Raw genomic sequence first — 25,855 nt, 5'->3', positions numbered from 1 at the left:
CCGGAGAAATGGCTTGCATCTTTTTTTACACGGGGGTGAAATGCCTGGGCAGAAAAAGAGGGTCTGTGCAAGAGACACAGATGTATGGCAGCTCCGCTCCAAGTCCTCTAGCCATCTCCTGAGCAGGCAGTGATCAGTCTGGCAGATGCTGCCCTGAACACCCAGCTTTCCCAACAAGCTGCTCGTTTCACGTAGGGCTGGGGCCCGCTGCGCGCCTCGGCTGACGCTGGCACCCAGGGGGATGCTGGCTTTGCTGCTGCAGGTGGCCGGCACAGAGCGGGGATGTGCTAGCAGGGACTCTTGGCTTGCTGAGTCTTGCTGCTTTACTGCAAATAGCTTTGGCCGTATCTGCTGTGATAACAGTAAAAACCATACCCCCAAAAGTCCCTTTCTGCTCCATCCTTTAGGTGGAGAGACTTTGCCAGCACCAGGTGTAAGGGGCTGCTCAGGGGATGCAATGAAACCCAGTTCTGATTTATTTGTGTCTCTTTAACCCTTTTTTCTCTCCATTAATATCTGTCGGGGGACTCCTTCCCTTCCTGAGGGGTATTTTCCCCTTTTGTGATTGTTATAACAATGGGAGAGGAGCCAGAAAGAGATTCCTGAAAGAAAAAGGCCTCCAGGTGCCCCCCTTCTGCCCACACCACGGGCTGGTAGAGTCAGGCAGGCCCATATGGGTTCTTGTTTGGCTTTGGTTTGGGACATCACATAAGCAGAGGCCTCAGCATTTACCCCGTGCTTGAGTTGAAGCCCATGCTTAAGGACACTCACAGCCCTTTTGCTTCCTCCTCAGCATCTCCCTGGTGAGGACCAGGGTCCTGCCGGTCCCATCTGGTTTAACACACTGGACCGTCAACCACTGGACATCTCAGCGCTGGTCACAACTCCCTGACGCATCCAGAGCCTTCATTAGGTTTCATCGAAACCCCATGTTGGCGAAGGTTTTGCCGCAGTGACCTCCTACGCAGCACAAACCACAAGTATCACCCCAGTTCTCCAAAAAGAACCTGAAGGGATGGAAGAGAAGCTCTCTGTCTTTCAGGTAAGCAACTTTAAATACGCAACTTTGTCTGATGGTTTCAATTATTATTCTTTTAACTGCGCTACAAGAGAGAAAAAAAGATTTATCAGAAAAGATTGTTTTGGGGAAGGGGAGGAGGATGGGGAACTCTAGAATGTTTTATTTATGGGAAAACTGCAAATTACCTTTATAAATTCCTTTACTAAGCTGTGTCAGCTACTAAAACATTGTTCTTTGTGGGTGAATAACTTTTGCATGTTCTAGTATTCAGCAGAGTGAGGTAATGGATTAGCAATTGCCTGTATTGTAACTGTCATCTTGGTATAATTAGGATGATTCTTGTTAACCAGTGGAGTTTAGTATTTATCTGTCACTGGGTGAGAGACTATAACAAAGCCCCAGTTAGTTATAAATGGTGGTGGGTGGTGGGGATGGAACGCAGCCTCTGAAATGCTATTTTTGTTTTAAATTTGTTTCACTGTTTATTTGGTTTCAGCATCGGCATTAATGTGATCTCCCCCTGACAAGAGGGAGAGCGAATCACGTGCACATGTAGATGTCATGTGTGTCAGGGCAGGAATTACAGCAGAGACGGCGGCACGAGCAGGAGCAGTGCTGCAATTCACTGCACAAAGCACGGGTTGCTGCCTGAAGCAGGTACATGCAAACTGTTCTCCGCCGCGCCCAGCCGGGAATAGGTGTGATCCCTAAATATGCCCAGTATCGCAGGCTTAAGACAGTGTGAAAAGGTGTAAGAAACTTTTTTGAAACGATTCCATCCTGACTCCTCCTTTCCTGATCCGCTCACCTTTGTCCCTTTGCCCTCAGAGTCATATTTGCCCTTCAAATGGGCCCAGTGAATGTTTGATCTGTAACAACAGTCGCCCCCTGAGACATGGGAGCGAAGAAGCAGTAGAAGTTCACGTCAGTACAAAAGGGATGCTAAGTTGCTGGAAGGCAGCAAGCGTTACTCCAGCTGTCTCTGATTGTGGTGCTTCTAGCTCCAGTTCCCAAGCATTTGCGCCCACTGACTGCGGTGCAGTTCAGGTGGCCTTTCCAAACCCAGCCCTCAAAGCAGTCACGCAGTCAGTAACCGCCTGCCTGGGCTGTGCCCGCTGTGTCATCACCTGCGATGGACACCAGCAAGCCCACAGTCGGCACCAACGTCAAGTTTGAAGTCTTAATTTCCTTTTTGGCTTCTCGCTGCCCGCTCGCTTCTAACAGCGCCCTGTTTCTGTTGGTCAAATGGATGCTTTAAGAGGAAGTGGTCTGGGTTCAGCTCTGCAAGGGAAGGGATGAAAAGCCTTGTTACAGGCAGCTATGGAGCGGTGTCCCCGTTGCAAACATCATCTCCTTTTCCCCCAGGGCAGTCAGCAGCTGGCTCAAGACACCAGGGTTAATGTCCTTTGCAAATACTTATTTGGTCTCATAGAACTGGGGATATTGCTATCACTCACAGATATTTCAAATCCTCCTTCTTAATCCTGACAAGCTCTTGCCCTTAATAACTTCAGTGGGACTTTTGCCAGAGCAAAGGCTGTCAAGTCAGATTCTCAAATGAAATGAAAAGAAAAGCAGGAAGGGAAGTTCAAGGTGAGGGTTTTTTCCTTGGTGCTTTTTATGGATGTTCATCGCTGGAAACTGGTTTTTTTTCCTTCTGATTATCTAAATGATGGATGAGTCAAACATCCTGAGAAATTTTTCCAGATCCAGATACAAATGACAGAGGATGAACGGAGCAAAGCTATCAGGGGCTGAAAAAAGAGAGAGGAAGAAGACTTAGCTGATAGGGAAATAAAAGACTCAGTGGGAAGAAAGAAAGCAGTTTCAGAGGAAAGCAGGGATAATGTACTTTATGAAGCTTAGATGTAGGAAGAGTTTATACACTTTTAATTAACAGATATTTAAGTACATTGTAATAATCAGTTGGTTTACCCTATCTCAGACAACAGATTTCTTGTGGCCACAGTGTAATAGGTAGTAGGTCTTTAAATTTGTTGGAAACCTTTTGCAGTGCTCGGTCTCCTGTGACACAGATTATCTCAGCTTTCTTTAAAAATGAGAGGAACATTTCTATACTCTCTCTGTGGCAGAAAAAAACCCCACAACTAGAAAACATGAAGCTGAGAGCCACAAAGCAAATAAAGATCCAGTTCTTGTTTTCAGACATTCTCTGATTGCTGGAGACGCTCCTACTCTAGGGAGGGAAGAGGCTTGATCAATTGTTTGCAGGGTTTAGGGCAAGCAATGCTGATAAGCGATGAGCTCTTGTCAGGATATGAGCCCTGGGAGACAATGAGCAGGAAGAACAGATCTGAGCTGCTCTTAGCAAGAACTGGCATTTTCCTGCACCTATTAAAAGTAGGCACAAGGTGCCATGGGATCCCTCCGGGGCACCGGCTCAGGAATGGGACAGATCTTTCTCTGTCCAGCTCAGCCCTGCCCAGCCCAGCACCAGGTGAAGTTTGGCAAGCTAATATCCCCCTGGGGAGCTCGTATCCCTCTAGGCCCAACCTCACCCTGAGCCTCTTATTTTCTCCCAGGGTGCAGAGACTCACCTTTTCACCCAAGGAAGGAACTGATGTTGCCACCTGAAAATCTGCAACATCTCTGGGAGGATCCATGAGCCTGTGGCCACAGCAGGGCACAACTGCAGCAGTCAGAGGATTGCCAATAAAAATAGGGTTTGACCTGTTTTTGGAGCGGGTGCAACCTGGATTTACTTGCCACAAGACTGCACAGGTACTGCTTCCATTGTAAACTATATAAAGCTTGTAAATACCCAGTAAGCCTAACTTAGGTCCCGATTATACCTGAAACAAGCCCATAAATCCAATGTATTTTTTTGCAAATGCAGCCAAAGTTCTGCTATTATTTATTTAGATGCATCTGGGAGCTTACAAATTTGCAATGATTTGCCAGCACAAATATTTTTCAGAAATACGTTTCCCCCTTCTCTGTAGATATTCTGCCTCCAGCATTTGTGGGGAAAAAAGACATTTTGGCCAAAGTAGGAAAAAGTAAAAAATCTGTAAGTGTTTTATAGAACTCGTCAAATACAATTTTGGTTTAGTTTTACAAATAAACAGGACTTTCTATTCTCTTCAGCACCTATGGGAAGGTCAACATTACTTCTATAAAACCTTCAGCAGCAAGGTTTTTACATGGATATGTCCACTTTCCATGGAAAGTCAATAGATACAATCAGAGCAACTCCTGAACAGAACAGGAGGGATCAGAAGGGAATTTTTGAGAGGTTGAGCTTGCATGTGTGAACTGAAGCAGAGTCTAATTCCTTAAAGGCTTGATCCAGCCCTTACTGAGATATATGAAATTGCTTCAACCAGAACAGGACCTGACCTTCACCGAGAAACATGCCAGGACCTGGAGGAGCCCCAGCTGCTTAACACAGGCACAGACACGCCAGCAGCCACCTCCTCACCCTGCCTCAGTTTGGATTGCAGTCAGTCCCTGGGAGAAAATAGAAATTCGTCATAACGAATGGAGCGGGAGGCTTGGCTCAGTAGCACCATTTAACACCTGATAATCCCTCATCCTAATTTGCTTCAGTTTATTAGACATCCCTGGAAACAGGCGTGATGGAAACATGACAACAAGTAGAGCTGTCAGTTCACAGCCTCTCCAATGAAGGGAGAGCAGAGCTGGCATCACATTGGCACCTCCCTCTCCTCTTCCCAGCTTCAAGAGCATGAAGACACCCCCATGCTGCAGCCAAGAGGGGCACTTTTTCATCAGATCTGGAGGGAAAATCAAGCCAGCCATGTCCACAACTCTCAGTGCCAACAGTCCTTCCGTAGTAACGGCATAAATCCCAGTATGGGCAGAAAGGGGCAGATTAAACCGGCTGAACTAAGCTGCTTGCTTCTGGAGACACCAAGAGGAAGTGTTACTTCCCTCCCCCAGCCCTTGCGCTTCAGCATTGCCACTTGGCTTGGATAATTTACTTTTAGTAGTCTGGTTACAAATGAGATTGCAAAGGAAGCACGTGACTCAGAACAGGGATTTCTGAGTCACATTCTCATTTCCCCTCATGCCTCCTAGCCCTCTAATGAAGTACAAAGAGACATTAAGAAAACACTAAGAACTCTTTATCTGCTGAGATTTGGGAACTGGTACAGTGAGCAGGCAATAATGGATTCCACGTATTTGTAATACGTCCCTGAGGCAGCAACCAAACAAAGAAGACGGGAAGTTCAAGTGCTCAGGACATAGACTGCCCGGATCAGGTGGCAGATGAGCAGAGTCTGAAGTTGGGTGAACACGCCTTTCCCAGACAGTCTCTCAGGAGGCTTTCAGCCGTGCCTATGCCTCATTCCCTGGGAAACCCAAGGGGAATTAAGTAGCTGTCATCTGTGCTTTGAGACATCTTCTACATCACCCCCCCAACATGTACCGTATCACTTGGGTCAGGTTAAATCGCAGCATGCAAATGAGAAGAAAAAAATGGGCCACATCCTACCTCTGCCTACAACGTCCCTAACTATAACCCCAGTTCAGCAGACAACTACAGGCAATGGGAAAACCAGGCTTAGGGAATCAACGGGCAAATGTCCCCCCCAAGGCAAAGAAATCAATGCAAAAATCAAGTAGAGGTTAAAAACACATACATAGTACTAATTACAGAAAGAGATCTAAGCTGGGGGTGGATGAGCACCCTTGATAAAGGAAATGGCTCCACCAGGTAAACGGAGCAGTTGGCCTCAATGACTTGGGTTATTTATTTTAACTTTTTCTCTTCCTTCATGTAGGTCAGATGCCTTCCCGAGGGGGTTTCTCTTAACCTCCCTCTTAGGATCTCAATTACACACTCAACACAGATTAACAACAACAGGTAATAGAAGAGTTAGAGCAAAAGAAACCTCAGAGGAAAACACAGCACACTTAGGCCAGAACAAATAGCAAAGGGTTCATGGGGAAGGAAAATCAATGTGGCGGATATTTATTACACTCTTTATGGAGGGAGATGGGACTCAACCAGAGCCCATTTAGAGTTCTGTTCCGCTTGGGTTTTGCCATAAACAAAAATAATGAGTCCAGACCTTCATTACAGTTTTGTGCCAGCACATTTTAATTAGGGTTAGGAAAATAGACAGGGAGGGGAAAAAAGCAAGAAAAAAGAAAGAGAAAGGAAAGAGGTGAGAAAAATCTCCAGCTAATTCATAATTTAGTACGAATCCTGTTCAGGCTTCTGTTGGATTGGCTAGTTGCTGTTCAAACGGCCTTTTGATGCCACACATGAAGAGAAAACAAACAACCATGAGCAGGGAGGGGAAAGGGGGAAAAAACCAAGGCAAATAATGTAATATGTATAGAATCTAACACAACACAGCGTCCCACACTGGGAGGCAAAGACCAGTGGTGGTGACTATAATTCAGCACGAGTGGGAACAAAGTAGAAAAAGAAAGGGCAGAGGAAAAACACTTTGTGACTAATCAAATCCTTCTTGCTTTCACCCACTTGCCTCCCAGCGTATGCACACACCCCGCAAGGTGTTCACAGACACGCTCAGAGCCATGCAGGAGGAGCACCTGGGAGTGCTCACATACACATACCATGATCTCCGTAAGGGATTGCGTGGCCCGAAGGCCATAGAACGGGGCACAGGAGCACATGCCCTGCTGGCTGATGAGAAGCTGTTTCTCACCCTGGCCCATGCTGGCTTGCATGCGCACAAAGCCAAGTACGTGTGTGTTTGTGTGCAGATGTCTGCAGTGACCCACAAAATGTGTTCTCCCTGCTTGATCCATCCTATTACATGACTGACTGTCCTCAGACGTGGTGGAGATTGATAGCATTGAGATCGGACTCTGGTCAAGGAATTTGAAACCTGATTTGAGGTGAGTCCTGCTCAAAAATCAAATTATTTTAGTTGTGGCAGGGAGGGGGAAGAGAAACAGAGTAGGTGAAATAATAGCTACTGTCTGGCTAAGATAAACCAGGCAAGACAAAATATTAATTCTGATTCTGTTAGCACACCAAACAGAGAGACATAATTCCATCTACCTGTCCAAATCAGAGGAAATGACTGTCACCAACGGTGCATAATTCAGGGGTGATAAATCATTAAAACCAGGTAGAAATGGTGACATCCCACTATTTGATGCTGTTGATAATAAGCCTGTCTGGAAAAGGGAGATCCTCTGAGTTGTGGCTCATGTTTCTTTGCGAATGGAGGCGTGGGTATGCTTTGATGCTCTCGTAAGGTTCATGAGCTTCACTGATAGTGGAGAACAACCCAGACTGCATGCTGACATCTCGAATGTCCTGTTGCACAGACCCAACACCAGGCTGAATTTGAGCCATCTCCTCAAGCTCAGGGCTATGTCCGTCCGCTTGCTCCAAAGGGTGGATGGGATGACCTCAGGCCTGGAGGAGGCCTGAAGATAAAGCCCTGCTGTGCTCTGTTTCCTCCCAGCTCTGCCAGTGATTTGCTGTGTCATCTCAAGCAATCACTATGGCTAGACACGTCCCCTTTCCTATCAGATGGCTCATATAGGTGTCCTCATTAACTAATGAGCCAAACTGATCACACATTGCTGATGGGACTCGCTTGGAGTCTTGGAGTGGAAGTATTGTTCCATCAGCCCACAGTATTCCATCCAACATGATCAAAAATCTCTTTCCAACATTTGCTGGCACAGCAGGGGTAAAAGGAGATTGAACTGGGCTCGGTGCTTGGAAAATAAAGGTGTTGCAGGTGAAACACGAGGAGTCCAGATCAGAATTGAGAGGAAACTAATCCCTGCTCTATGAAATTAGTGCATTTCAGAAAGAGGGCACAGCCATTTTATGGAGCATCTTTGGTTTGTCATTTCCCCTGCTGCTCCAATCACTTTGGGCTACCCTAGAGGAGTGGGACCGTAATCACTGCCAGACACAGAACAAAGGCAGGAAAAAATCTTCAGGGAAGTAGGGAAACCTGTGGCTCAAACTGTGTCTCTGCAGGAGCTGAAGAAAGCTGCAGCTTTCTGCAGCCACCTGGAGCTTAATTGCCACTTAAAGGAATTATCTTCAGCCTTTATCCCTAAGAAAAACAACTATTTGTATGGAACAGACAGACAGGGAAGCATATTGGAAATTGCTTTGTAGACCTGCTTCCCCTCGTTTCCCCATGTTCAAAGTGAAAGAAAATAGAAACAAAATTCAGTCAACAGTGACAGGAAGGAGAAAAGGTGCTGGGCAGACCTCTAGAAGCTGGAATAGGAGATAACGGATACTTCCAAGCATCCCCTGGTCTTGCTTTCCTTCCCCAAGCATCTGCTGTTGGTCACTGGCATACGCACCTGACGGACTGGCCCTGTGTCTCACCAAGGGCACCCCTGTGCCACCCTTCAGGGTAGCTTTTGCTGCTTTTGGCATTACTGTAATTAATGTTTTTAGGGCTTTCTCCCAGCATTTGATTGCCCAATGCCATCACTGGGATTCTGTCAGGAAGACTATTTCTTCTCTCCTTTAAAGAAAAAAGGAAGCCCTTTTCTCTTTCGTATATACCAGGAATAACTGCTTGCTGAAATGAGCTACTTGCTGTGGGAGAAAAGCACTGCACTGACAGGCTTGAAAACTGACAACTTACTATTAAACTACAAAAGAGTCACCTCCCCAGTGATGGTGGAGGCTTAGCAGCAGGAGACTCTTCTCTTCCAGCATCCTTTTGCTCTACTGAAAGCTTCAGAGGAAGTTGTAAGAAACCAAAACTGGGCAGGTCTAGCCTTATGTACCCAGAGCTTTCACTAGCCCTGGCTTAAACCCTAAATTGTTTTTTTACCCTCTTCATTGTCATCCAGTCTCATCTCATAACGTCATGTCCAGACTCCCTTCCGAACAGCTCTCTGAGCACTTGTTACTGAGGCACCCAGGCCTCTCTACCACACTGCAGCAACCTGGAAGGACGCTCCACAGTATGGACTTCAGTGCTTAGGGCTAGACCAAGGCTCCAGTTACTCATTCTTCCTTTTTTCTCCTTTTATTCCTGATGTTAGTGTCTCATTAGTCTATGGGTCGCTCTCCTTAGTCAAAGCTCTATCCCGCATCTGCCTTACATCCCTATCTCTCCTTCTTCAGCCAAGCATCTCTATACACATAGATCCATGTACATTATCTGTTGCGTTCTCAGCATATGGCTTTCAAGCACTTCCTTTCAGAAGCACTAAAATCGCCTAAAATAATCCAGACCCTCTCTCATGCCACATTCTCCAATTCACAATCAGAAGCTATTGCCAAAGGCTTTATATTTAAAAAACTTATGGTGACTTTTTCACAATTAAGCATTTTCATTCAAACCATCCAACATTACCTGCACGTGCCCTGGGAGGCAGAGCAGACAGTGGGAAAGTCCCTCAGCATAAAAAGGGATTGATTGAAGGACAGCCCTGGGTCAGTAAGACATGTTCTAGACATTCATATCCCAAATAGGTAAGACTGCCGTTCTGGAATAATCAGGTTTTTTAGGAGAGCACAGATTTCCTGGGGTAACTACTTCCCTGGTCAAAAAGCTGCATACCTAACAATTTCTTGCTTTCATTTTCTTGTCCTTGATCCTCAGCTCATATACATCAGCATCTCTTTACAGAAGTCAACAGAGATATATCTGTTTATGTGAGCTAAAGTTCTGGTCCAAGTCTCAGTCTATATTACAAACAAAGTTTCAAAAGAATTCTTGGCAAATGAAGAAGGAAAATAAAAGTCATTTTGTACTCAGGAATAAAACAAATGCACAGTCAAAACTATTCAAATGACATTTCAGGAGATCAGTCATAGAATCTGTTAATGCATTTCTTTTTAAACAGATGGAGTTTGCAAATTTACTTTGGGCTTATAGGCTAACCTGTTCTATTGCCATCATGGCTAAACCTGATTTCTGACATAAGACATAGCTCTGTGTTCACAAGAGTCTCCATACGGTGAATTGGATAGGATTCTGCCTAACATAGATAAGGTTTAATTAGAAGAATAACTTAGTCTTATCAAGGTTGTATCAGCTCTTGAAACCAACTTACATGCATATTCAAGTAAGTCAGGCATATACCCACCAAAAAAATTGCTCGATTTTTCAGAATACAAGATCAGAATCAAGCATAGGGTCTCACTTCCGTACTTGCATAAAGCAGTGCTGTACCCTGGGGAAAGCCATTGTGAAATCGATGTGACTCGTCACTCAGTAAAGCTCTGCACAGCACAGTCCAGTCTGCAGCATTTATAGATAAAGGTTGTAGCTACAGGCTTGGGCCTCATTCCCCACTGTACAGTGTGAACAGTAAATTACCATTATTCCCACTTTTTAAGGTCCTTGCCTAAAGAGTTTTAATCCTTTAAAAGCAAATAACTGCACCCCATCTTCTTGTGTTGCTGGAGCAGAAAATGTCTCTGCAATTGTGATTATTGACTTGGTGGTCCTGTTACACCCACCTCAACATAGGCTTTATTCTCATGTGCACTAGGATCACTTACAGGCAGTAAGTAAAGAGCAGTGATGCTGCTGAGAATCTCCAAGGAGCTTGGCAAATTGACTTTAGCTGGTTCCCTAGGATTACATGTACTTTGCATTCCAGTGCTGCCCATGGTGCATTCTTGCAGAGAGCTGGGATTGGGCTGGGACCCAGGTACTTATTTCTGCTTTCTGTTTGCTTCCAGTTCGCACATGCCAGCTTCACCAACGTGGATGAAATAAGCCTGTGGTACATGGCAGACAGAGTTACAGAGGCTGCGAGCAATGAGTAAGCTGGAGCTTTTGTTTGTGTATCAACACCACAACTGTCAGGTGCATCCTGGCTGCAGGCATTTATTCCAGGTTGCAAGGGAATAGACAGGGATCGGCGACCGGAAGATTACGGGATGTGACGGAAAGATAGACTCCTCCCCATAGGAGTGGCAGGAACAGGAACCGCAAGAGCTATATAAGCGTGTGACGCAGCCAAATAGACGGACATTTTGTATCCATCATATTGGTGTCTGTGCATCACTGTCCCCAGGGTGGGTAGAGCCCTGTGTCCCGGAGGTATGCGGCCCAAGATAAGTTCTCCCGTAGAAGCGTACAGCTACACCAGGTGATGCTGTAAAGAACAGAAACAAGATAGCAAGACATTGCATGCCACATAGGCTCTGCAGTGCCAGCAAAGAGAAAGCTCTCACAAAAAAAGCACAGCTGACCTGCTGGAATAAGCCTAAGCAAGAGTAAGCCATAATAATCGTAGCTCTTTGAAAGCCTCTGTTTCATTAGAGAGACTTTAATAGCTTTATAAAATCAGGAAAGTGTTTATTATAACAACTTACAGATGGGAACATAAAGACTCTGCAAGGTAGTGGCTGAGGCGTTCAGATGCTTGTTGAGATCCATCCATGCTTTGTTGCTAATGATCCAGCCAAGGGTGATTGTGCATGTCTCAGGTTGAACATCTACATGCTAAAGCAACCATAGACAGGAACCGCTTGTGAAAATCTTGCCCAATTAATTTCCTGAGGATCTCCCAGAAAATCAGCGGCAGAGAAATAGAAACCAGGGTTGCTGAGCGCACCACTCCCTTAGCTCTCCTCACCAGGGGACTGACTGCAGGCCCGGCCCGGTGGCGTTCAGACATCAGGCTCTAGCCAGTCCCTTGAAAGAAGGGTGTCCAGGCAAACAGTTAATCAACTTTCAGGAAAATCTCCATGACTGTTATTACCATATTTGCCTGGTTACCAACAAGGTTTCTATTTGAATAATTGCTTTGCCCCTCCCTGAATCCCATTGACTTAGGGCTTTTGTTTGTTTGTGTGTCGTCTTCTCCTCCTCTTGTTTTAATTAAGATACATTTTACTAATTATCCAAAGAGAAACATGAACACATTAAAAACTGAATTATGTAAGAAGCTGGGGTAACTGAGATTCAAGGGAAGGGGCTGACGTGGCTGTGCTCTTGCTCAGACATTGCACTTTGCCAGTGACTTTCACCCAGGGAGCCTAGTTTGCTGCTCAGACATTAATTAGTCCTCTCAGTTTCCCTGTGCAGAGTGCCCCACAAGCAATGGGCTCCCGTGGCCAGCTGCGCAGTGGCACGGAGAGGAGTGCTAACTTGCCTGTGGAACAGAGCACGAAGCAATTTCCTATTAGATGCACTGGGAGGGTTATGGCTCCTTTCTGACCATTGGACTGAAAGCAGCAAGAGTGGAAGTATGATAATTTTGCTTATCTACTGAAAGGTCTCCTGTGCAGCCTAGGAAATAGCCAGCCCTGCCCACTGCTGGTGGGAAGGCAATGAATTTGGCGTACTTTGGGGAAAGCCAAATAGTTGTTGCAGAGGTCTGTCCTCCTGTGAGCTCAATCCTACTGCTCTACGTTGTAAACACTGAGGAACAGGAGTGAGTTTAAGTGACTCCAAAACCAAGCTCATTGCTTCAGACTCATCATTTATATTCTGAAAATGCTAGCGAGAGCAGGGCTCATTTGTTGGTGTCTGTTTGCAGGGATTTATTTGTTTGAAAAGGCTAATCAGCTATCAGGATGCAGAGGCAATTGCTTAAATGTAAAGGAAAAGGAAGAAATTGTTCAAAGCTATTCAGATGAGGTAGCATGGTTTGCGTTTTGGTGCTGGTGTGCAGCCAGCTGACAAATGCTGAGCCACAGTCTGGTGTAAATCCAGATGAATTCCATTAGCCTCAATAGACTTGCTTCCAATTTATTCTGATGTAACAGAGAGCATATTTCCATTTAGATTTACATTAGATTTGTTTCCTGTTTACCATAATTCAGTTTCCATTGTGTACAAAACCAGCCTGGGCCAGACGCTTGCAGTGGACGAAAACAGTTGTTTCAAATGGACCTACATTGGATTTATAATTGCATAACTGAGAGCAGAATCTGATCTATTCTAAGTGAGAATTTCCCAGGGCATTGCTGTGTGAGAACACCCCTGCCACAGTGAAGTGATCAGGTTCTTTGCCATTGATTTCAATGCAGAAATACTGTCTAAATCCTGGACTGGAGCCCTGAGCTTGACAGCTGCTGCTTCGCACACCTGAGGTATAGAAGCCCCTCTTTCCTTCAGAAGGTGAGATAACAAGCCCACACCACCACCGTCTCATGACCTAACACACCAATACCACACGCTGGCTTAGAATAAAGTCAGGAATAGAAAGAGCTCAGCCTTGCCTGGCAGAAGACTTCCTCAAAAGTTATATTGGCCTTAATATATTTCATTTGTCACACGTGCTGTTTATAACCCAAGTTCTTCATGTTGCTTTTTGCTTCCTACAGTGCTTCCTCCCTTGAGGCCCTTCCAACTCCCCTCATTCAGTTCAAACTGGGAACATTAGGAGCAATACAATGATTCTCTGGCAGATAAGGCTGTCTGTTTTGGTGGCCACGCTGCTAGCGATAGATTGGGTTATTACTAATAACTAATAAGAGGGTTATTCCCAGCAACATGTGCAATCAAATGGATTTACTCCTCCCCCTTGAAATGGCTTATTTCACTGCTCTCAGGGAAAATAAGGCCATTTAGAGTCATTTATGGTAGCTGCAAAGGCTGTTCTGAGTAGATATACAAGGTATGTTGCCATAGCTTCTAGGAGGACTTTGAACTCATCCATCTGGCTTCACAACCTCTCACTCTTGTTCCTTGCTGTCCTCTAGAAGCCACCATTTCAATGGGATGTGAACAGGTATTGCTCTCTCTGGATCTTACAGGTACTGTACAAGCTCAGCTAACCCTTAAAACCCTTGCCTCCTGCCACTATAACGCTTTATAAGCCTGGATATTCCACCTCGGTTCTGAAAGATGAGTTTTGCTATGAAAACATGCAGCTTGATCCTTTGTTACCCAGGGCCTGAGGAAATGCAAAGCTGATATGCAGTAAAGCAGTTACACGAGCAGCGCATCGCTTTGTTATGGCTTGCCGTTTCAAAGGAAGACATACCTCTTCCATTGGCGCATGCAGGACTCCTGCATGTTTAATTCCACAGTAACTTTAGGTTCCTTTACAAATTTAAATATTTCTCTTAATTTACAACATTTAGCACCAAACGTGGGAAGACAACAATTACAAGAACAGCAGCAATGACACCGATGACACCACCACACTTAGGCGGCTATCAGTATTAGGAGCACATTATGCGGCAGATTGAAATTTCAGCATCTCTATGCTTCTCTCACCACGTCATCTCAGCCCTGTGCAGAAAGACTGGAAATTACCCATGGGTTTGGCCTGCAGTATATAAAACAGAGCCTTGAAAAAACAAGGCAATCATCAAATTTCCAGTGTAGGTGGCAATCTGTCTGTTAGGTTTGCACACATACACATTATCGGGGCCCGCAAGTGCCTAAAGGCAGTCTTACACAGAGCATCTCATGCCTATAAAACACAAAGGCACACCAGGTTCTCTTCTGTCTGATGCTTCACAGTGAGCAATAACCGAGCGGGACCCATCACGTGGTAACAAAGGCTGACATAAATACTTATTTGTGATTTTGTTCCCCACGGTTTTTATTCCACCATGCAATTTGCATTACAACTGGATCCTAATTGTCCATTTTAGTAGGCAAAGAGCAATCTGATACAGATTAAAATACATGAGGTAAAGCAGCACCATCACAAAATAGGTGCTACCAGCCAAAGACAGCCTTCCTGTCTCCCAAGGTTTTGACACTGGCTGATTAAGCAGCTGGGCAGCACTGCCCGGAATTAACATGAGCTCAAAAAACCAGCAGTGGGAGTCTGCTCAACCAAAGTCAAAGCGGCATTCATCGGGGCTTCCTGACAGCCCCGAGGGTCTGAGGCGACATAGTCCTGAAAGCACCTCTGAGGTGACGTGGTGCTACTGTCCTCAGTGAAGGGAGGCCTGGGAAGTGACGCACCACAGGGGCAATATGGCACGACGGCCCTGCGAGGGAGCATCGGCACAGCTGCCCTGAGAAAGGAGACCCTGCGAAGCACTGCTGGTCCTGCGACGTTGCTGGGAGCCCCTGCGAGGTAATGAGGTACACTTGGCCTCAGCAGCCCGTCTGAGGTAGCACGGCAGAGCCACCGTGGGGACAGAGCCCTGGAAAGCAGCATGTGGCCCTGAAAAGAAAGCCATGTGGCTGAAAACCAGGAACACCTGGAAGGAGAGCACTTCCAGGAGGGAATGCCACACAGCCAGCCTGACTAAGAGAGGCTTAATGTGGCACAGCTGCCCGGCGCCAACAGGCCCCTTGCAAGGAAATGTGGTGCAGCTGCCTTGGATTGGAGAGTGTGTGCAAGTGCTTCTGGGGGAGGGACATCCATAATGAAGCAGCCTCAAAGGAGATGTGACACAGCCTGCTTGAGCCCCTGAGAGCTCAGCTAGCACAGCCATTGCATTGAATTCTCCTGTATGTGAAAAAACCTCTGTATTCCCAGGGCTGCTAGTGCAGACTCATTGATTAGAAGGCAAGGCAGCAAATTAAATGAGGCAGGTGAATTAAAGCCAGACTTCGCAGGCTGCATCTGTTCCTCCGTTCCTTCTGGGTGCAACACTGCTGTAACTTTAAAAAGTAAATTTAGTGCTGAGGAAAGCTGCCAGGCTGATGGCCCTGTAAAATGAAGCACTTGATGCATCCATGACTGAGGTACAGGAGAAGCACAGAAGAGCAGCTGAAACATGTCTCAGCCTGAGTTGTCTTGCTGAAGCACAGCAGCTGGTGGAAATGGCCTGCCTGGGCTTGTCTTCTGCTCGTGAAGCTCAGGAGAAGGAGCTGGCTGGGAAGGCCTGGCTGCGGCTCTGAGATGGAGGCAAGTGCAGCAGGGAATGGCAGTGCTTTTGGTAATCCTGTCCATGATGCCCTATCAATAGCAGGATCCCAAAGATAAACACGCCTGGCAAGAAGAAAATCCATCCATGGTGCAGCATGTGACGTTGCAAATGTTTCCATCTTGCAATACACCCAGGCTGTCCTGCAGACGGGAGCTTGCATGCTTTTCAGCTTTGGTCCTTGGTCTTGTCCCCACCTGTGTTCACAGAGAACAAGGGAAACATCCATTTCAGAGCAGTTCTTACTATCGGCATCTTTCCTGGTATTTGGTCATAAAACAACAGCCCAGTATTCTGCAGTCTAAAGAGCCTGGCTGTCTTTTGATGAACCCAGACGAGCGAGGAGAGACAGGATGTCTCAGACAAGAGACACATTTTGCCACCTAAGTGGGTGCCCAGAAGAGGATTCGAAACATGCCTTTACTTGTTTGGCGACCCGACCTCCTTCTTGGCCAGACTCAGGTAAACCTCAAATGTCTAAATTACATTGTAAAAAAGGGCTGTCGCCTCTTCTGTGAGCAGCTGAATGGTGTGATTTAGCAAGCATTAAGGATGCATGAAACTGAGGAGTAAGAGGCAGTATGGGGATGACAGGCAGTAGAAGAGGCAGTGTAGAACAAGAGAGTAAAAGGGTTGTCCCACTGGCTTCCCAGTCCTGTCTGCAAAGCATTAAAAAATGCTCTTGAAAAAAACCAACTCCATAATGAATAGCCAAACAAAGAAAGAAAACAGTCAGCTCTTGTTCCTCAGAGCACAACCTCTTTTCTCGTCTATCTTGCATTGGATTATGTCAGAGAGGGGAAAAAACAGAAATACCTCAGATAGATTCAGGTAGTTTTACCTCTTTTTATGCTGTACCTGTGGCTGTTTCCAGGTGGTTTGCTTTTTTCTTCTTTTCCCATGTGATAAAATCTGTCATTTGAAGGACAGCAACCAAACCAGCTCTTCCTGTTCTGAAGAAAGGCAGCAACTGCACTTAGTATAAAAGATTGTCAGGCAGATTTGAAGTGTCAATCAAAGCCTATCTCTGAAAAAAACATTAGTCCAGGCAGCTCACCACACCACCACAGTTAATTTACTCTTTCCAGATATCCCCCTAAGCTGCAAAAAGCCTTCCAAGAGCTGGCCAGCTACAGGCATGAGGTGTTAGAGTAGATACTGGACCTAATTCAACTCGGGTCAGTTTGCCTTTTGCAGAGCAAAAGACTGTGATTATCAGGTCCAGAGAAGTAAATATTGGTCTCCCAGGCTTTGTGAGGCAAACGCTACCTTTCACTAGAAGAGGGACATTGATTTAGGACTCTGTTGCTGAGTGCGTCCCATCTTCCATGGCACACTTCCACTTTAATATTATTATCAGTTAAATTATTATTTATGACTGCACCTAGGGCTGCACAGGCACTTTCCAAGCACTCAGGAAAGTACTGGCTCTGCTCCAAGAAACTCATTGTTTCAGGACAGACGTGCAGAGGCGCCGCACGGTCAAGTGGCGTGCTCCGCTGTGTGCCTAGCTTGTTGGTTGACCTTGGAAAAGTCACATTCCTTCTTCCCATGCTTAGTCCCATCCCACTATTTGTCTATCTCAGTTGCTTGGACTGAAAGGTCTTCAGCTGTGACTGTGTTCACATCTTTGTCTATCTTAGAATTTCTTTCTGTGCGAAGTCCAAGGAAGCGCTGGGGGAAATATTTTTTCTTCATAGGAAAAAAACAAACTGGAAAATGAGAAGGTCCATTTTCCATGGCATTTCTTCAAATGCTTTAGTTGGAAAAAACAATCAAATATTTCCTTATTGCCGAAAAAAGTCCAGAAAGGCACATTTTTGAGTTGAAAAACAGAAAATGCAGGTTTGGGGATTTGTAAGACAGTTGCCAGTTACTCTGGGGAAAGTGCTGTAGTGGTTAAAGAAACACCCATTTTGTCCTGAAAATAAGTTTGAACCTAAAAATCAAGTTCTTCTATGAGCAGGGGAACTGGTGAAACCTGTTCTACTTCTGATTTGTGTATTACAACTGTTTTTTATTTCTTCCTTTCTTGGTGCTCCCAGGGCATTCTTATCCCCTCCAGACCTCCCTAGCAAAGTCCTCGCTTCTTCCAACAGCTGCTTGATTTGCAGGCAAGGGGCAGCAAGTGCAGTAGCTGGTTTGACACTAGGCAGGCACTGATTGCCCAGCCAGTATCTAAATGCCAGCTGGTCACCTGGCTGCTGCATCTCAAACTAGATAGGGAGCAAGAGGTGTAACTACCTTTCCTTCAGTAGAATAGGAACTTAAATCTCTCTCTTCTATGCAGCTGCTGTTTTTTACACAAAAATTGCAGGAATCTCGGGTCTGTGAGACCTCTCTCTTTCCATCAGGCTGAGTTGAATCAGGTCAGCTGGTTCAGAAGTTACTGGAGCAGGGGCACTGGCACACAGATGGAAGAACACCACAAGGAGGCTCATTGCCTTATAAACCCTAGCTCAAAAATAAGGCAGTTTTGGTGTAACCATCAATGGGTCCCTACTGTCAGGTGAGGTAGTCGCCGTAACAGTGACCAGTCAGTCTCTGTCCTTTGGATATATAAAGGCTGTCAAGCTCCAGGACTGTCTACAGTGTGCTTACATCTTGTTTGCTATACAGAGCCTTCAACCTAGAAATCAGGGCCCCGCTGTACAGGAGCTGCTCAGGAGCCCAGACAGTCCCTGACCTGAGTCACTTACAGCCAGATGGACAAAGAGTGGGGAAAGGGAAGAATAAATTATTTCAGACTTACACGTAGGAAAACAAAGGCCAAGATCAGCAACTTACTGAGGAATCCCGTGAGAGAGTTGAAGGAGTCTCAGATGTCCAGTGTCCCCATCTAGGGCCCTAAGCAAAGTCCACCTCAGCGCCTTCTCACTTCATCACCCAGGAAGAAGTCACCCTTTCATGGGCATTTCACTCTGATTCACTGCCCTCAGGAGCAGAGTCAGTCTTACCCATGCTGCTTCTTTGGTAGCTGAGACCACACGGCACCGCTGATGAGGAAACGTTATTTGTTGTTTTGTTTGGGTAAATTATTCATGGGTACTGTGCTGAAAACACTCGGAGCTGCTTTCTGAACAGTCCTTGGCGTGCAGGGAGGGACTTACCAAACACTGGTGGCCTGGCTGCATTTCCATGGCCAAGCTCTCTTCCATCTGCTTCCCTTCAGCTCTTGTCACACACCCTGTCTCTCATGGCTTTGGCTGTGCTCTTTGGCATTATCTGAATAAGAAAGAGGCAAATACTTGGAGCAGTGCAGACATGCAATCAAAAAAGGCATTTGACCAAGGAGGCACTGACCCTGCCACGGGGAAAATATAAACCTGATCCTCTGACTGTTTTGTTTTTTCAGTCACACTATACAGCTGAGGATAAGCCACTTTCAGAGTTTCAGACCTGTTTATCCTTCTGCAAAAGATGCCTTCACCCTCCAGATAACCTGCAAGTATCCAGAAGACTTTTTCCCATAGGCAAGGCTCTCCCTCTTTAGTGCATTTTTTCATCTCAGAACAGGGCAGCCTGCAGCTTTAGGAGCACTTTGAGGATGTTTACAATAAGACAGAGCTTGAATTGCTCTAAACACACTCACCCACATGCATTAGCACTGGACAGTGGTTTTCTGGGGTTATAGTTCCATAAACATTTTCTGACAGGGGTACAGACCTTGCATAGAAGACTTAAGCTTAGCAAAAATAGGATTACCTTCTTAGTTACTCTTCTGAAGCCATCTAGGGCTATTCCCTGGGGTCTCCAGAACGGAGGCTGAACCTCTTGCAAGTTTCTAGGGGTACCTCTTCAGGGCTAGCATTTGCTTTGAGAGCTCATTGTCATGCCTTGGACTGCAACCAAGATCCTCATGGCCCATAGGCAGCAGCAGCTTTACCAGGTAGCCACCCCACCCAGCCGAGCCACTAAGTGCAGGACTGAGTCTCTTGACTCCTATGAATTGCTCTTTGCAATTATGCAGACAAGAAACTGAGCCTGTGCTGCAAACGTTTCATCAGGATTAAACAGAAGTCTAAAGTTTATGAGGTGGGTTTTTTTGCTGGGTCCTAGCAAAGGACGCTACAAGTCGTCTTAGGCTGATATCAATCGCTGGTTGGGTTTTCTGGAAATCCCAGAAAAGGATTAGTATTCCGGAACTTCCTTCCTCACTTGAAATTTCAGTGGCTATTTTTGTAATAGCCACGAGTTTGCTGTGAGCCCACCCTGTAGCACATCTGCCCCTTAAAACACCAGGACACAGGAGAGGCTATTTATCCCAACTGGGCAAAATCCTCACGTGGTATAAATCAGCCCAACTACAGAGGCGTCCAGGAAGCTGTGCCATATCACACCGGTAAAGAACCTGGTTTAGAATATCCTTTCCACTCATTAATTCTTTGCCTGGAGCCAAGACAGACCCCCATGGGACACATCAGCTCAGTTTATCTACTGCAATCCCATGCAACTGCACAGGAGAGGAATTCAGATCCTATGGACCATGTTCTCTGCTGATACAACCCTCTGCTTTTGTTAAATGAGTTACTTGGGCTGAACAGTAAGTAACGGAGCTAAATACAGGTGTCATTTTCTGGTCTGTATGCTGGAAGAGGTCAGCAGGGATAACTATACTGGTGCTTTCGGAACTTAAAAATCACTTAACTGATTTCAAGTCGTTTACACCAGCAGAGAGCTTGGCCCTTGAGTAATATGCATAAATACTATCTTCAGCCACAGAGATTAAGCCAATCCCCCACCTGGCTGTTGCCTAAGTAACACATCTCTAGGAGGATATTTTTTAAGCCAGAGTTATTTATCCAGTAGATGGAAGCAGGCCTGTTAAGGCCATACTGGGTCAACATATGTCTAAGCATGTGCTGAAGAACTTAATTAGTTCTCCCTGAGAAGAGAGACTCCCAGTGCTATTTAAAGGATTGTTATCCTACTGTGAGATGCCTTGGAGCCTGCTGTTAGGCCTAAGCTTAACAAGGCAAGTCTGTAGTAGTTGGATGGGAGGGAAAAGTCTCCCCTCCATGCTGAGGAGTAATTGCTGAGCAACCCTGGGAGCTGGAAGGTCAGTGCAAGGAGCAGGCATCACAAAATCTCACTGAAATCCAGTGTAAGGGACTTAATTCACGTCTGGGCTGTAATGTTGGCTTTCTATGCAGGGTCAAACTGTGTAGATCCCATTATTTTTCAGGTTTCTCTTTCTAGAGATCCAACATCATCTGCTGTCCTTGGTGACTGCTCCTCAGGCAATTCTAGTGAGAGTGAGAAGGGGTGACAGGGTGGTGGAGTAACGTAAACCTGGAGTGAGCCACTGCCAAGTGTTATGTCAAACATTGATCCTTATGTCATCACAGGAGTCAAATGTAGGCAGTGGTTTCTTAGCATCAGCTAAACTGGACCTTATGCAAGTGGCTCAGTCATAGTTTTCATGACAAGGCTCAGTCACAGTTTTCATTTATGAGGCCAAAAATCAGAGACTGTAAACTGAATGCCAATAAGGGAATTAGCCAGGTTCCTCAAAGATGGATGGTTTTGTTATTCTGCCAGGAAGTGGCTCCTTGAGCGGGTGGACGTTTTGAAAATGAGGCTGAACAGCCTCTGAATGATAAAGCAGGGTCCCAAGCATATTAAAGGTTGTATAAGCAGTGGCACTCGCCAGGGATTGCAGAAGAGGGAGAATCCCTGGACACACCTATCTTGACCTAAGAGAGGCTTATATGTCACGCAGGAGCTTGCTTTGCTCTTTGAGCTGTCAGGAGTTGCTCCTAGATGAGTTGCTATGGTAACCACTAATGCCCTGAGATACGTGTTTTCAGGCGGTTCCAGGACAGAAAATCAACACCAAGAGATTCCAGATAATAAACTTCTGCTAAACTCAGTGCCGGCATCTACTTCATTTAACCTATTCACCAATGACTTATATGTACCATGCAAGATAAAAGTCTTACAAGGAGTGGCTGAGGGAGCTGGGGGTGTTTAGCCTGGAGAAGAGGAGGCTGAGGGGAGACCTTATCCCTCTCTGCAGCTGCCTGAAAGGAGGTTGTAGTGAGGGGGGGGTTGGTCTCTACTCCTAAGTCACCAGTGACAGGACGAGAGGAAACGGCCTCAAGCTGCGTCAGGGGAGATTTAGGTTGGATTTTAGGAAAAACTTCTTCACCAAAAGAGTTGTCAGGCACTGGAACTGGGTGCCCAGGGAGGTGGGGGAGTCACCATCCCTGGGGGGGTGTGCTGGTTTTGGCTGAGAAGGGGTTAATTCTCCTCACTGTGGGGGTCGGCTACCTTTCCAGCTTCCCCCTCTCTGCCGCGTGGTGGGGGCAGGGGGCTGGGAGGGGCAGGGCCATGGTGGGGGCAGCTGACCATGACGGGCCAATGGCAGGTTCATTCCATACCATGTGACACCATGACCAGTATATGAAGGGGGGGCAGTGGCAGCGCGGAAGCGGTGCGGCGTCGGGTCGGCGGGTGGCTGCGGTTCGTTTCGGCGGTTCGTTTCGGCGGTTCGTTTCGGCGGTTCGTTTCGGCGGTTCGTTTCGGCGGTTCGTTTCGGCGGTTCGTTTCGGCGGTTCGTTTCGGCGGTTCGTTTCGGCGGTTCGTTTCGGCGGTTCGTTTCGGCGGTTCGTTTCGGCGGTTCGTTTCGGCGGTTCGTTTCGGCGGTTCGTTTCGGCGGTTCGTTTCGGCGGTTCGTTCCCCCTCTCCCCCCCCTTCCCCGGGGCTTTGCGCCTGCCGTTGTTCTCCTTTACATTGCATTTCTGTTGTTGTTTCTTTTAATTTTAATTATTAAACTGTTCTTATCCCAACCCACGAGCGTTACCCTTCTGATTCTCTCCCCCATCTACCGGTGGGGGAGTGAGCGAGCGACTGTGTGGGGCTGAGCTGCCGCTAAACCACGACAGTCTTTTTGGCGCCCAACGTGGGGCTCGAGGGTTGGAGATAACAACAGCTGCTGGTCACAGCACCATGTTGTCCTTTTTGCAGTTGGTGTTAAAGATTGGTGTTGGTTTGTTGAGTCTCCTGTGTTCTGCTGTGATTAGTAATGTTTTGCCTACAAGATTTGTTATACAAACACTCGTTTTCAGCTTTATCTGGTATTTGGGGTTTTTGCTGAAATCGTTACTGTACTTCGGATACCACCTTGTTGAGGCAATTACCAATTATACCTCCTCCTCTGAGAGATTTTATATGGAGGAAATGCAGAATAGTACCTTTGCAACTTTGTTCTATGATGTCTGTGCCTTTGTTACAACAACCTTTTTGTATCTTGAACATCCTTGGGTGGTTAAGGTGCACTTATTGTTAGTTTTTGGGCATGCTGTTTTGGTTTTGACTAAGCAATTTCAGAATATCACCCAGAAATCTGCCCCGAGGCTTGATAGTTACGAGTGGCAGGGCATTTGGGATAGCATGGGCAAATACCTAGGGCAGTGGGCACCCCCAGTGTTTTGGAGTTTCACCCCCGAACGAGTGCAGAATCCTAAAAAACTAGTAGAATATTTGGAGAAAGTATGTTGTTATGCTGGGAACTCCAGAGAGACACAGATAACTGCAACATGCTGGGGTCTGGCCCATGCATACCGAGCCCTGCTCAACAGTATTCAGTGCCCCCAGGGGGAAGAGAATGTCTCTGGATTGAAATGCAAAGTGACTGTCACTGTAGACAATCCAGCCCTGATGACAGGCACTGCAGCCACTCAAACCCCCACAACAAGTACCGGAGCTAGCTCAGAAAATAAACCCGTATCAGTTGCCCCCATACACAAGACGAAATATTGGAAGCGGACAACAACTTGTTTAGAACGGGATGATGAAGAACCAGGGCCATCACGGGGAGAGGAGGGAGGAGTAATAAATGAAATAGAGACCACCCGATCCCTGTCCTTGAGTGAGTTATGAGATATGCGAAAAGATTATAGCCCTCATTCAGGTGAGCACATTGTCACCTGGCTGCTCCAATGCTGGCATAATGGGGCCAGTAGCCTGGAACTAGAGGGAAAAGAAGCCAAACAATTGGGATCCCTTTCTGGGGAAGGGGGCGTTGACAAAGCAATTGGGAAAAAAACCACAAGCCCTCAGCCTCTGGAGGCGAGTCCTGTCTGGAGTGAAGGAAAGGTATTCCTTTAAAGATGTTACATATCGCCCAGAAAAATGGACAACTATGGAGAAAGGCATCCAGTATCTAAGGGAATTAGCTGTGTTTGAGGTGATTTATGGTGACCTGGATGATCAACGGTCATCCAAAGAGCCAGATGAAGCCGAGGGCACACGACCCATGTGGCAGAAGTTTGTACGGAGCGCACCATCTTCGCATGCAAACTCATTGGCAGTAATGTCCTGGAAAGATGATGAGACACCAACGGTGGCAGAGGTGATAGATAGACTCTGGGATTACGAAGCAAATATCTCTTCCTCGCTCGTCTCTGCTGTGGAGAAACTATCCCAAGAGGTCCAGCAACTCAAAGATGATCTGTCCTACTCCCCACCTCGACAGAGTAGTGTCTCAGCTGTTAGGAATAAGGGTCCTTTGGCTCAAAGGTGGGGATACACACCACGGGCCACCCTATGGTTCTACCTGCGTGACCACGGAGAGGACATGATGAGGTGGGATGGCAAGCCTACTTCGACCCTACAGGCACAAGTACGTGAACTGCAAGGAAGAACAGTCACTCAGGGAGGCTCTTCCAGGAAAGCTGCTGCTCCAGTTTCCAGTGAGCAAGTCCCCAGACAGAGGAGTAGAAGCACAGATTTTATTTCTAAGTGTAATAGAGGGACTCCTGATTCACCTTTACAGGAAGTGAGTTGTGAGTGCCATGATCAGGACTAGAGGGGCCCTGCCTCCAGCCGGGTGGAGGAAAGGGATAACCGGGCTTACTGCACTGTGTGGATCCGATGGCCTGGCATGTCTGACCCACAGGAGTATAAAGCTTTAGTGGACACTGGCGCACAGTGCACCTTAATGCCATCAAACTATATAGGGGCAGAACCCATCAGCATTGCTGGAGTGACAGGGGGATCCCAAGAGCTAACTGTATTGGAGGCCGAAGTGAGCCTAACTGGCAATGAGTGGCAGAAGCACCCCATTGTGACTGGGCCAGAGGCTCCGTGCATCCTTGGCATAGACTACCTCAGGAGAGGGTATTTCAAGGACCCAAAAGGTTACAAGTGGGCTTTTGATGTAGCTGCCTTGGAGACGGAGGAAACTGAACAGCTGTCTACCTTTCCCGGTCTCTCGAAGGACCCTTCTGTTGTGGGGTTGCTGAAGGTCGAAGAACAACAGGTGCCAATTGCCGCCACAACAGTGCACCGGAGGCAATATTGCACCAACCGAGACTCTCTGATCCCCATCCATGAGCTCATTCACCAACTGAGGAGCCAAGGAGTCATCAGTAAGACCTCCTCACCCTTTAACAGTCCCATATGGCCAGTGCGGAAGTCTAATGGAGAGTGGAGGCTCACAGTAGACTATCGTGGCCTGAATGAAGTCACTCCACTGTTGAGTGCTGCTGTGCCAGACATGCTAGAACTTCAATACGAACTGGAGTCAAAGGCAGCCAAGTGGTATGCCACAATTGATATTGCTAATGCATTCTTCTCAATCCCTCTGGCAGCAGAGTGCAGGCCACAGTTTGCTTTCACATAGAGGGGCGTCCAGTACACCTGGAATCGACTGCCCCAGGGGTGGAAACACAGTCCTACCATTTGCCATGGACTGATTCAGACTGCACTGGAACAGGGAGAAGCTCCCGAACGCCTTCAATACATTGATGACATCATTGTGTGGGGCAACACAGCAGAAGTTGTTTTTGAGAAAGGAGAGAAAATAGTCCAAATCCTCCTGAAAGCTTGTTTTGCCATAAAACAAAGTAAGGTGAAGGGACCCGCACGAGAAATCCAGTTCTTAGGAATCAAATGGCAAGATGGTCATCGTCAGATTCCAATGGATGTGATCAACAAAAGAGCAGCCATGTCTCCACCAACTAGCAAAAAGGAAACACAAGCTTTCTTGGGCATTGTGGGTTTTGGAGAATGCATATTCCAAATTACAGTCTGATCGTAAGCCCTCTCTATCAAGTGACCCGGAA

At 46.6% G+C, this 25,855-nt stretch overlaps 1 protein-coding gene across 5 annotated transcripts in view; it reads right to left on the bottom strand.

Moving 5' to 3' along the window:
- Window positions 1–11,688: 11,688 nt before the first annotated feature.
- Window positions 11,689–25,855, bottom strand: part of TINCR (TINCR ubiquitin domain containing) — a 41,307-nt gene continuing 27,140 nt past the window's right edge. For 3 of the 5 annotated variants that reach the window (XR_010375762.1, XR_010375761.1, XM_064469755.1), the window contains 3 exons: window positions 18,896–19,010; window positions 16,644–16,738; window positions 11,689–15,982 (listed from right to left, as the gene is read on the bottom strand). Coding sequence is in view for 1 of the 5 variants with exons in the window: in XM_064469755.1 (XP_064325825.1) it covers window positions 19,007–19,010 (4 nt within the window). In the remaining 4 variants the exon portion in view is untranslated. The other 2 variants (XR_010375765.1, XR_010375766.1) reach the window with 2 other exon arrangements.

Source organism: Phalacrocorax carbo, chromosome 19, assembly GCF_963921805.1.
Source record: "Phalacrocorax carbo chromosome 19, bPhaCar2.1, whole genome shotgun sequence".
Taxonomy (NCBI): domain Eukaryota; kingdom Metazoa; phylum Chordata; class Aves; order Suliformes; family Phalacrocoracidae; genus Phalacrocorax; species Phalacrocorax carbo.
The sequence above is the reverse complement of the archived record's forward strand: the minus strand, read 5'-3'. Positions and strand labels throughout refer to the sequence as shown.